Genomic DNA, 12,648 nt, shown 5'->3' on the forward strand with positions numbered 1-12,648 from the left:
CAATTTTATTTTTTACACTTAAATTTATTGGGTGGATTTCTAAATCCCACAGGAAGCAAAGTCTTATATCTTTTATGTCTGTTCGTCTTCTGCGTTTATGGAAAATCTCTATTTCTCTATCATCCTATAGCCCTGCAAGGGTTTCTGTTCATTAAATTCAAATTAGAAGAGGAACCTAATTCATGCTTTGTACAAGGTCCCGATTGGAGACACCCCGTACAGTAGAGCCAAGCACCTTCAGGTGAACTATTTTGTCAGATGTTTCTTAGAACACGCTATTTTATTCATACCTTCTGTGTGAAAGATCAAATTAATCGAAATTTTGAGGATACAGCTCGTGGAAAAGGATCCTGCTGGCGCCATTGCATTGTTCAGAAAAGCTATTAATGCCGGAGACCGTACTGACAACGCATTGAAGGATATGGCCGTCGTGATGAACCAGCAGAACCGGTCATTGGAGGCCATCGAGACCATAAAGTCCTTCAGACACCTCTGTTCTAAGCAAGCACAGGAGTCTCTTGATAATGTACTCATTGATCTCTTTAAGGTATAATCTCAAACAAATCGCATATTCATAAGCACTATACAGTATATACTCTGCTCTATAACATATTATGTCGTGCGTTTGTATTGCAGAAATGTGGGAGATTTGATGAGCAGATTAGACTATTGAAGCATAAGCTCCGCCTAATTCAGCAAGGAGTTGCATTCAATGGGAAATCCACCAAAACTGCACGCATGCTCCTATTTGTTTTTGTAAGCTAGCTTTCCTTGATCACTGTGTATGGAACCCTGTGCATGCAATGGTTCTGTTCACAGGTTTTTGTAAGCTAGCTTTCCTTGATCACTGTGTATGGAACCCTGTGCATGCAATGGTTCTGTTCACAGATTTATTTTTTGAGGATTCTGTTTATGAAAATAGTTTTATGAGATTTCTTTTCTGCCAACATAATTTGTTTCTGTGTAGAGTTAGGGTTTTGGATTTCCTGGTTTGATTTAAGATTGCGTGGCAATTTTATTTTTTACACTTAAATTTATTGGGTGGATTTCTGAATCCCACAGGAAGCAAAGTCTTCTGTCTTTGCTATCTGTTCGTCTTCCGAATTTAGGGAAAATCTCTATTTCTCTGTCATCCTATAGCCCTGCAAGGGTTTCTGTTCATTAAATTCAAATTAGAAGAGGAACCTAATTTGGAATTCTGGGGTAAGGCTTTCCTTTCCTATAGGAGGTGGAGAAATGCCTAGTGTAGAATATGACACCTGTGATAAAGACAGGGAGCCCTTTGTGGAACTGGATCCCACTGGTAGGTATGGTCGCTATGAAGATGTGTTGGGCCGTGGTGCTATGAAGAAGGTATACCGAGCTTTTGATCAAGAAGAGGATATTGAGGTTGCTTGGAACAAGGTGCCTCTGCAAAACCTAGATGATGCTTCCACACAGAGGATCTATGCAGAAGTCTGTCTGTTGAAATCTCTCGGGAATGAAAACATAATTATGCTCTACAATGCATGGCTGGACAGAAAGACAAGTCATGTGAATTTCATTACTGAGGTCTGTACCTCGGGACTCTGAGAGAGTACCGCCAGAAGCACCGTCATGTCTCAACGAAGGCTTTGAAGAATTGGGCACTTCAGATACTGGAGGGTTGCATTATCTTCATAATCATGAGCCTTGTGTAATTCATAGACATTTGAATTGCAGCAATATTTTTGTGAATGGCAATGGTGGCGTTCTGAAGATTGGGGATCTGGGTCTTGCCACTACCCTGGGAAATGTTCATGCTGCGCACTCTGCCCTCGGTACTCCGGAATTCATGGCTCCAGAATTATATGAGGAGGATTATAATGAGCTTGTAGATATTTATTCTTTCGGCATGTGCTTGCTGGAGATGGTTACTTTGGAAATTCCTTACAGTGAGTACCGTAGCGTTGCTCAAATTTATAAGATGGTGAGTTCTGATATAAGCCCTGCAGCATTGGAAAATGTTATGAATCAAGAAATGAGACAGTTTATTGAAAAGTGCGACCATTGGTTGAGATGAGGCTCTGCACAGTTTGAGCTCTTGTGGTTTTGACATAGTCGATGTTTTGCTGAACCGTGATATTTTTGAAAGTGGCGTCATCGAAGAGATTGTAGTAATTCACATCCACAACTGTGCAGGACAGGCCGTTGTTAATTTGAAACAACTCTTTTGGATCAACAGGGCCGATTCTGTTGCACATTATCACATACGCCGACGACGAATACTTTCGAACTATGCCGTAACCCCTTGAGTAGTACTCAGTCACATTTTTCAAGCTAACTGCAGACGAACGTGGCTCATTCAATAGTTCAGTGCCCAAAAGGGCAGGGTGTGCAGCATATCTGTCAATCACAAAAGCAATTTTTAAAAATTTGCTATGGACCTGATTGATTGGAAAAGAAGGGGCTTTTTTCTACTATATCTAGAAATATAGTTACTCTATGGAGCAATTTCTTAAGCCATGTCAAAATCTATTGAAATGAATTACTGCTACAGGAATTTGTTGTACCTCGCAGCAAGAAAATCAATGACAGAAAGACTCTTGTCGATGTTCTCTTGCGACTCAGGCCATTCAATAAATCCATCTCTGGTGCCACTATGCTCATCACCATTTTGTGAGCCTGGAGTAGCATGGAGATTGATAATCACCTTAATGTCGTGTTTCCTGCAACATTGTTTCCAAAAAGTTAATTAACCTATAGTCCATTATCTTGACTTCTGATTGTTTTCTATTTTTAGGATTGAAAATTGTCAGAATGAAGGCCAGTTTTCACTCACTGTGCCCACGAGAAGGCTTTGTCGAGACAAGCTAGAGATCCTGCAACAAAAGGAGCAGGAGGTTTTGGATCACTTGCAATCCACCATCCAATAGCAACTCTGACAGCATTTATCCCGTGCTTGGCCAGGAAAACGAAATCATTCTCTGTAATGAAAGTGCTTTGGTGTTCCTGAGAGACCAAAAAGTAAAATCATGAGAGGCCCCATTGGCTACTATTTCTCAACAATGTAAGAGTAAGATGTTTAGTAGGAATTGCCCATTACGTTCAAGACTTGTGTAGCTTTCTCAGGTCCATAACCATTTGAGATTTGAAACTCCCCCTGCAAATAGATGGATTTACTGCTCTTCCAACATAAGAGACCGAAAGGCAGCTACAACAAATTTGAATAACAAAAGAGAAAATATTTCTTTGTGAAAAAATATAGAAAACACTTAGGCAATGGATCCTCGAAGATTATTACCCTCTATAAATATTTTACACCAATGAACAACCGATGTGAATTGTTGCGAGTGATAATATTGTTGGGTTGCAGAATTTACTTGGATTAGCATTTTCAAAAGTCTATGGAGAGCTATAATTCTCCAAAAATACATTTCTCATGCATCGATATTGGATTGTATAAGATCCCCATGGAAATCTATCAAGAATGTTTGAAGTCAGTGGAAAGCTTGGGTGCTAGGTTTTGCTACGAATGGATAGTTTCTAACCGAGTAAGTTGGTAACCAGGAAAATGGAAGGATAGGATCTAGATCCTATTATGGGGTGTGCAGATCAAAATTTCTTAAATCAAATATGAAAAACCATGTTCATGAAAATGTATGGCATCAGGAATTGAAATCAACCCCATATTTGGGCATAGATGCGGCCCAGTCTAAAAATTGGCGAATGTCTCTGAATGAGATGAAAAGAATTTATGTTAGAATTTGAGATGAAGAGGACTCTCTGATGTGTGCAAATAATAAGGCTACAAGAATATAGATATCAAAAAGGGGATATGAAGCTTTAATTGATCCAACTAGTCTAAATGATATGTGGTCGTGGTCTATAAATCTAGAAAATAAAGCTGGAAAATAGAGGATCCATAGAAAACAATATTTTTTCTCTATCTAGTACTTACGTAAAAGGTCCTAACTTGGGACAGTTCAGAGAAAAGAGGGAGACAAGGCCTCAGTGATTGTATGTCATGTACAAGGGAAACAAAATCTATTCCTCATTTATTCATCTACTACTCATATGGTCACATTTGTGGAAACATATCGAGAAATTGACTACAATAAATATCTGGAGGGGATTCACAATGGAAGAATGTCTTCAAGACTTGTATCCAGAGAAGGATCTAAGAGAATATAGAGCAATTCCATGTTTTTCCTTATAGGGTATATCATTGTCAAGAAATGCTCAAATTTTTTAAAGAACCCAAATTCCTACTTTCTAGATATACAATAAGCTCTGTGGACTTTATCTAGGATGCAAAGTGTCTACGAAAGTCAAACATCATTGACAGTCCAAAAGCCAAGACCCACATGATATGAACGGTGAAGATGGAATTCCGAGTAGTATCTCCAAGGATCACTTCATCAAGTACAAGGCTTGCCTGGGCACTCGAACAAACAATTTTGCAGAATTGAAGGCTCTTCACATATTATTAAAGCTATAATGGATATCATGAGGTTGCAAATATTCAGGGATTCTTCTTAGGTCATAAAATGGATGAATTATGAGATACATATTCATTGTTAATTGGATGATTTGGCGAGGCAAATAAAGAAGGCTGCATTCAGGTTTATCTCTTTCACAAATGGTTTTCATTACCATAACATGCTAGTAGATGCACACTACCAAAACAAGCAGAATGGGTTCAAGCTGGATTTAGTTTGCCAGAAGAATAAAAAAGGTAACTTGACACAAACAGGTACATCTGTTTTTAGCAGAATATCTATTTCCTGAAACCATATATATATATATGGTCCTTTGTGGTTTTTGAGCAGTCATATGAATTCATATTTTTGTACAAGTTGACACTTGAAAGTATCAATTCTCAGGACTCTAGAATGAGAAAATATTTTGTTTTTACCGATGGATTTTTTTTGAGAAAATACTCAAAGAAATATATGAGAGACACTCCAATCCCAGTGTTCCATGTTAGGTGACTTAGGTCGAAATACATTGAGACAAAAACGTTGGCTAATTAGAAAAATCAAGATGTTATCAACAAGATGATGCGAATGGAGTATTATTGTGAGTGAATAAGTGTAGGGAATGGTAAAATTTTGAAAACTTTAGGATTATGGCAATCCATGGGCCCACATGAATCATCGAGTGGTAACTGTTTTTGAAAATTGTTATATTATAACAACAAGTTGGCATTGAATTGTAGGATTATAAAGAAGGTAGTTGCTTGTTCTTTTTTGTTTTGCTGCGCACTCTGCCCTCGGTACTTCGGAATTCATGGCTCTAGAATTATATGAGGAGGATTATAATGAGCTTGTAGATATTTATTCTTTCTGCATGTGCTTGCTGGACATGGTTACTTTGGAAATTCCTTACAGTGAGTACCCTATCGTTGCTCGAATTTAGAAGATGGTGAGTTCTGATATAAGCCTTACAACATTGGGAAATGTTATGAATCAAGAAATGAGACAGTTTATTGAAAAGTGCTACCATTGGCCAAGATGAGGCTCTGCACAGTTTGAGCTCTCGTGGTTTTGATATAGTCGATGTTTTGCTGAATCGTCATATTTTTGAAAGTGGCGTCATCGAAGAGATTGTAGTAATGCACATCCACAATTGTGCGGGATAAGCCGTTGTTAATTTGAAACAACTCTTTTGGATTAACAGGGCCGATTCTGTTGCACAATATCACATACGCCGACGACGAATACTTTCGAGCTATGTCGTAACCCCATGAGTAGTAATCAGTCACATTTTTCAAGCTAATTGCAGGCGAACATGGCTCATTCAATAGTTCAGTGCCCAAAAGGGCAGGGTGTGCAGCATATCTGTCAATCATAGAAGCAATTTTTAAAAATTTGCTATGGACTTGATTGATTGGAAAAGAAGGGGATTTTTTCTACTATATCCAGAAATATAGTTACTCTATGGAGCAATTTCTTAAGCCATGTCAAAATCTATCAAAATGAATTACTGCTATAGGACTTTGTTGTGCCTCATAGTAAGAAAATCAATGACATAAAGACTCTTGTCGATGTTCTCTTGCGACTCAGGCCATTCAATAAATCCATCTCTGGTGCCACTGTGCTCATCACCGTTTTGTGAGCCTGGAGCAGCATGGAGATCGATAATCACCTTAATGTCGTGTTTCCTGCAGCATTGTTTCCAAAAAGTTAATTAACCTATAGTCCATTATCTTGACTTCTGATTGTTTTCTATTTTCAGGATTGAAAATTGTCAGAATGAAGGCCAGTTTTCACTTACTGTGCCCACGAGAAGGCTTTGTCGAGACAAGCTAGAGATCCTGCAACAAAAGGAGCAGGAGGTTTTGGATCACTTGCAATCCACCATCCAACAGCAACTCTGACAGCATTTATCCCGTGCTTGGCTAGGAAAACGAAATCATTCTCTGTAATGAAAGTGCTTTGGTGTTTCTGAGAGACCAAAAAGTAAAATCATGAGAGGCCCCGCTGGCTACTATTTGTCAACAATGTAAGAGTAAGATGTTTAGTAGGAGTTGCCCATTACGTTCAAGACTTGTGTAGATTTCTCGCGTCCATAACCATTTGAGTTTTGAAACTCCCCCTGCAACGTCCTTACGATGGTCATCTCAAAAGTTGCTGCATTATCGCCTTCCCAACCAGGCTCCCCTTCAAAATCAGCAGTCAGCTGATCCTTACATTGTGCCTGCATGTGTCGAATATTAACAAAAATATATATATGATGTTAATGGTTGAATATGAATGTGAAATTAATGCTTATCAGTTTTTTTGCTTGACTCTATCAAATTTAAACCATCCCTTCTGGTATTCCTATCTACAAGATGCTTTTTGGCTTATGGTTAAACCAATTGAACAAACTCCTATCGTACTTTTACACGGTGCCGTTCTGAAGATTGGGGTTGCCACTACCCTGAGAAATGTTCATGCTGCGCACTCTACCCTCGGTACTCCGGAATTCATGGCTCCAGAATTATATGAGGAGGATTATAATGAGCTTGTAGATATTTATTCTTTCGGCATGTGCTTGCTGGAGATGGTTACTTTGGAAATTCCTTACAGTGAGTACCGTAGCGTTGCTCAAATTTATAAGATGGTGAGTTCTGATATAAGCCCTACAGCATTGGAAAATGTTATGAATCAAGAAATGAGACAGTTTATTGAAAACAATCTGCATAGAATTTCTTTTCTCCCAACATAATTTGTTTCTGTGTAGAGTTAGGGTTTTGGATTTCCTGGTTTGATTTAAGATTGCGTGGAAATTTTATTTTTTACACTTAAATTTATTGGGTGGATTTCTGAATCCCACAGGAAGCAAAGTCTTCTGTCTTTGTTGTCTGTTCGTCTTCCGAATTTAGGGAAAATCTCTATTTCTCTGTCATCCTATAGCCCTGCAAGGGTTTCTGTTCATTAAATTCAAATTAGAAGAGGAACCTAATTTGGAATTCTGGGGTAAGGCTTTCCTTTCCTATAGGAGGTGGAGAAATGCCTAGTGTAGAATATGACACCTGTGATAAAGACAGGGAGCCCTTTGTGGAACTGGATCCCACTGGTAGGTATGGTCGCTATGAAGATGTGTTGGGCCGTGGTGCTATGAAGAAGGTATACCGAGCTTTTGATCAAGAAGAGGGTATTGAGGTTGCTTGGAACAAGGTGCCTCTGCAAAACCTAGATGATGCTTCCATACAGAGGATCTATGCAGAAGTCCGTCTGTTGAAATCTCTGAGGAACAAAAACATAATTATGCTCTACAATGCATGGCTGGATAAAAAGACAAGTCATGTGAATTTCATTACTGAGGTCTGTACCTCAGGGACTCTGAGAGAGTACCGCCAGAAGCACCGTCATGTCTCAATGAAGGCTTTGAAGAATTGGGCACTTCAGATACTGGAGGGTTGCATTATCTTCATAATCATGTGCCTTGTGTAATTCATAGACATTTGAATTGCAGCAATATTTTTGTGAATGGCAATGGTGGCGTTCTGAAGATTGGGGATCTAGGTCTTGCCACTACCCTGGGAAATGTTCATGCTATGCACTCTGCCCTCGGTACTCTGGAATTCATGGCTCCATAATTATATGAGGAGGATTATAATGAACTTGTAGATATTTATTCTTTCCGCATGTGCTCGCTGGAGATGGTTACTTTGGAAATGCCTTACGATGAGTACTGTAGCGTTGCTCAAATTTATAAGATGGTGAGTTCTGATATAAGCGCTGCAGCACTGGAAAATGTTATAAATCGAGAAATGGGACAGTTTATTGAAAAGTGCGACCATTGGCCGAGATGAGGCTCTGCACAGTTTGAGCTCTTGTGATTTTGATATAGTCGATGTTTTGTTGAACCGTCATATTTTTGAAAGTGGCGTCATCGAAGAGATTGTAGTAATGCACATCCACAACTGTGCGGGACAGGCCGTTGTTAATTTGAAACAACTCTTTTGGATCAGCAGGGCCGATTCTGTTGCACATTATCACATACGCTGACGACGAATACTTTCGAACTATGTTGTAACCCCGTGAGTAGTAATCAGTCACATTTTTCAAGCTAACTGCAGGCGAATGTGGCTCATTCAATAGTTCAGTGCCCAAAAGGGCAGGGTGTGCAGCATATCTATCAATCACAGAAGCAATTTTTTAAAATTTGCTATGGACCTGATTGATTGGAAAAGAAGGGGCTTTTTTCTACTATATCCAGAAACATAGTTACTCTATGGAGCAATTTCTTAAGCCATGTCAAAATCTATCGAAATGAATTACTGCTATAGGAATTTGTTGTACCTCGCAGCAAGAAAATCAATGACAGAAAGACTCTTGTCGATGTTCTCTTGCGACTTAGGCCATTCAATAAATCCACTCTGGTGCCACTGTGCTCATCATCGTTTTGTGAGCTTGGAGCAGCATGGAGATCGATAATCACCTTAATGTCGTGTTTCCTGCAGAATTGTTTCCAAAAAGTTAATTAACCTATAGTCCATTATCTTGACTTCTGATTGTTTTCTACTTTCAGGATTGAAAGTTGTCAGAATGAAGGCCAGTTTAAACTTACTGTGCCCACGAGAAGGCTTTGTCGAGACAAGCTAGAGATCATGCAACAAAAGGAGCAGGAGCTTTTGGATCACTTGCAATCCACCATCCAACAACAACTCTGACAGCATTTATCCCGTGCTTGACCAGGAAAACGAATTCATTCTCTGTAATGAAAGTGCTTCGGTGTTCCCGAGAGACCAAAAAGTAAAATCATGAGAGGCCCCGTTGGCTACTATTTCTCAACAATGTAAGAGTAAGATGTTTAATAGGAATTGCCCATTACGTTCAAGACTTGTGTAGCTTTCTCGGGTCCATAACCGTTTGAGATTTGAAACACCCCCTGCAACGTTCTTATGATGGTCATCTCGAAAGTTGCTGCATTATCGCCTTCCCAACCAGGCTCCCCTTCAAAATCAACAGCCAGTTGATCCTTACATTGTGCCTGCATGTGTCGAATATTAACAAAAATATATATATGATGTTAATGGTTGAATATGAATGTGAAATTAATGCTTATCAGTTTTTTTGCTCGACTCTATCAAATTTAAACCATCCCTTCTGGTATTCCTATCGACAAGATGCTTTTTGGCTTATGGTTAAACCAATTGAACAAACTCTTATCGTACTTTTACATGGTGCCGTTCTGAAGATTGGGGATCTGGGTCTTGCCACTACCCTGAGAAATGTTCATGCTGCGCACTCTGCCCTCGGTACTCTGGAATTCATGGCTCCAGAATTATATGAGGAGGATTATAATGAGCTTGTAGATATTTATTCTTTCCGCATGTGCTTGCTGGAGATGGTTACTTTGGAAATTCCTTACAGTGAGTACCCTAGCATTGCTCAAATTTATAAGATGGTGAGTTCTGATATAAGCCCTGCAGCATTGGAAAATGTTATGAATCAAGAAATGAGACAGTTTATTGAAAAGTGCGACCATTGGCCGAGATGAGGCTCTGCACAGTTTGAGCTCTTATGGTTTTGATATAGCCGATGTTTTGCTGAACCGTCATATTTTTGAAAGTGGCGTCATGGAAGAGATTGTAGTAATGCACATCCACAACTGTGCAGGATAAGTCGTTGTTAATTTGAAACAACTCTTTTGGATCAACAGGGCTGCTTCTGGGTCACATTATCACATATGCCGACGACGAATACTTTCGAACTATGTCGTAACCTCGTGAGTAGTAATCAGTCACATTTTTCAAGCTAATTGCAGGCAAACGTGGCTCATTCAATAGTTCAGTGCCCAAAAGGGCAGGATGTGCAACATATTTATCAATCACAGAAGCAATTTTTAAAAATTTGCTATGGCCCTGATTGATTGGACAAGAAGGGGCTTTTTTCTACTATATCCAGAAATATAGTTACTCTATGGAGCAATTTCTTAAGCCATTTCAAAATCTATCGAATTGAATTACTGCTATAGGAATTTGTTGTACCTCGCAGCAAGAAAATCAATGACAGAAAGACTCTTGTCGATGTTCTCTTGCGACTCAGGCCATTCAATAAATCCATCTTTGGTGCCACTGTGCTCATCACCGTTTTGTGAGCCTAGAGAAGCATGGAGATCGATAATCACCTAATGTCGTGTTTCCTGCAACATTATTTCCAAAAAGTTAATTAACCTATAGTCCATTATCTTGACTTCTGATTCCTTTCTATTTTCAGGATTAAAAATTGTCAGAATGAAGGCCAGTTTTCACTTACTGTGCCCACGAGAAGGCTTTGTCGAGACAAGCTAGAGATCCTGCAACAAAAGGAGCAGGAGGTTTTGGATCACTTGTAATCCACCATCCAACAGGAACTCTGACAGCATTTATCCCGTGCTTGGCCGGAAAAACGAAATCATTCTTTGTAATGAAAGTGCTTCGGTGTTCCCGAGAGACCAAAAAGTAAAATCATGACAGGCCCCGTTGGCTACTATTTCTCAACAATGTAAGAGTAAGATGTTTAGTAGGAATTGCCCATTACGTTCAAGACTTGTGTAGCTTTCTCGGGTCCATAACTATTTGATATTTGAAACTCTCCCCTGCAACGTCCTTACGATGGTCATCTTGAAAGTTGCTGCATTATCGCCTTCCCAACCAGGCTCCCCTTCAAAATCAGCAGTCAGTTGATCCTTACATTGTGCCTGCATGTGTCGAATATTAACAAAAATATATATATGATGTTAATGGTTGAATATGAATGTGAAATTAATGCTTATCAATTTTTTTGCTCAACTCTATCAAATTTAAACCATCCCTTCTGGTATTCCTATCTATAAGATGCTTTTTGGCTTATGGTTAAACCAATTGAACAAACTCTTATCATACTTTTATATGGTGCTGTTTTGAAGATTGGGGATCTGGGTCTTGCCAATACCCTGAGAAATCATGGGTCTTTGTAAGATTTCCCATACTAACAGAACTGGTTTTTTCAATATCCTGCTTCCATCTTCAAGGTGGCTCTTTATCCAACTCTACAAAAATGAAAGTTGGGTCTCCTCATCTACCACAGCAAGCCTTTAAAAGTTAAAATCACAGTTCAATATATTAGTGAAAACTCAAACATTATGACCGAGCAATGAACAAAAATGAAAGTTGGGTCTCCTCATCTACCACAGCAAGCCTTTAAAAGTTAAAATCACAGTTCAATATATTAGTGAAAACTCAAACATTATGACCGAGCAATGAACACTTGTTACTATAATAATGAACTGCATGCCTATAAGATTACATGAATGAATGCAACAGCTGTTGTGACTCAATATATTAGTGAAAACTCAAACATTATGACCAAGCAATGAACACTTGTTACTATAATAATGAACTGCATGCCTATAAGATTACATGAATGAATGCAACAACTGTTGTGACTCAATCAATTTCTGTAAAAACCCAACATCTCGAATATAGATTGAAGTCTAGAGAATAGATCTAAGTTTGTAAGAACCTATCAATCTCAAGCTTTTAATCACTCCTGTACAATATAAACATGGGAAGAAAAGATAGAGACTTACCATATGACAAGATAGGAATGAATTGTTGCAAAATAAAGTCAAATAAAGTCCTTTGATTTGGTTATTGGTGATGAAATTTGTATTGATCTCTCTTTTGTATTCTCCATAAAAACCTTCCAAACCAGCCTCGAGAAGATGGTTTCCATCATCCATGTTTCTCATGACACTACACATGGAAGAGATCTAACATTTTCTAAAAAAAGCCTTCCATACACTACTTTAAAAATTTAAGGAAGGGCCATTCTATTTTCCACCTATTTCCCTATACGAAAATCACTTTGCACTTGAAAAAAAAAATTCCATCAATGAATATTTAACACATTCACCACCAACCCTAAACAATATAAGAGACAATACATTTCAATATTCCTCCACACTCTATGCCTTAAGCAGTTTCCTTTGCAATATTAAGTACAAATGCTAATAAATAACTAAATAATTGAAACTACCCCAATTATTGATCCTCTTTCACACCGTTTTAATTTCCTTGGGTCCATCAAAGTCAGGCCATAGCTCTAATAGCTTTAAATTAAGATAAGTCGGTCGTACAAAAGGACAAGAATGCAATGCACGGCACGGCCTCTTTTCCCTTTTCCAGCTGGCGCTAACATTCAAATTAATATGTCGGTGGTACAAAAAATT

General features: G+C 38.7%; 2 protein-coding genes and 3 pseudogenes across 2 annotated transcripts; 3 read left to right on the plus strand and 2 right to left on the minus strand.

The window, feature by feature from the left end:
- Positions 1-232: 232 nt before the first annotated feature.
- On the plus strand, positions 233-1,177 carry LOC149175235 (protein SULFUR DEFICIENCY-INDUCED 2-like). Its single transcript, XM_089422795.1, has 2 exons — positions 233-547; positions 637-1,177. The coding sequence occupies exons 1-2, from the start codon at positions 422-424 to the stop codon at positions 763-765; spliced, it is 255 nt and encodes an 84-aa protein (XP_089278921.1). The 5' UTR covers positions 233-421; the 3' UTR covers positions 766-1,177.
- Positions 1,178-1,184: 7 nt separating this feature from the next.
- On the plus strand, positions 1,185-2,041 carry LOC149175236 (putative serine/threonine-protein kinase WNK11 pseudogene; annotated as a pseudogene).
- Positions 2,042-2,118: 77 nt separating this feature from the next.
- On the minus strand, positions 2,119-6,666 carry LOC149175237 (glucan 1,3-beta-glucosidase-like). Its single transcript, XM_089421088.1, has 8 exons — positions 6,502-6,666; positions 6,238-6,407; positions 5,969-6,124; positions 5,489-5,801; positions 2,801-2,970; positions 2,532-2,687; positions 2,248-2,364; positions 2,119-2,152 (listed from the first exon to the last, which is right to left on the minus strand). Exons 1-8 carry the CDS (start codon positions 6,664-6,666, stop codon positions 2,119-2,121), a joined length of 1,281 nt encoding a protein of 426 aa, XP_089277214.1.
- Positions 6,667-7,377: 711 nt separating this feature from the next.
- On the plus strand, positions 7,378-10,791 carry LOC149175238 (putative serine/threonine-protein kinase WNK11; annotated as a pseudogene).
- LOC149175239 (putative glucan 1,3-beta-glucosidase A) lies at positions 8,232-9,450 on the minus strand (annotated as a pseudogene).
- Positions 10,792-12,648: the final 1,857 nt, after the last annotated feature.

This window comes from Pinus tabuliformis, chromosome 4_1, assembly GCF_031772625.1.
Source record: "Pinus tabuliformis cultivar Carrire ecotype Pingquan chromosome 4_1, CPIR1, whole genome shotgun sequence".
Classification (NCBI taxonomy): Eukaryota; Viridiplantae; Streptophyta; class Pinopsida; order Pinales; family Pinaceae; genus Pinus; species Pinus tabuliformis.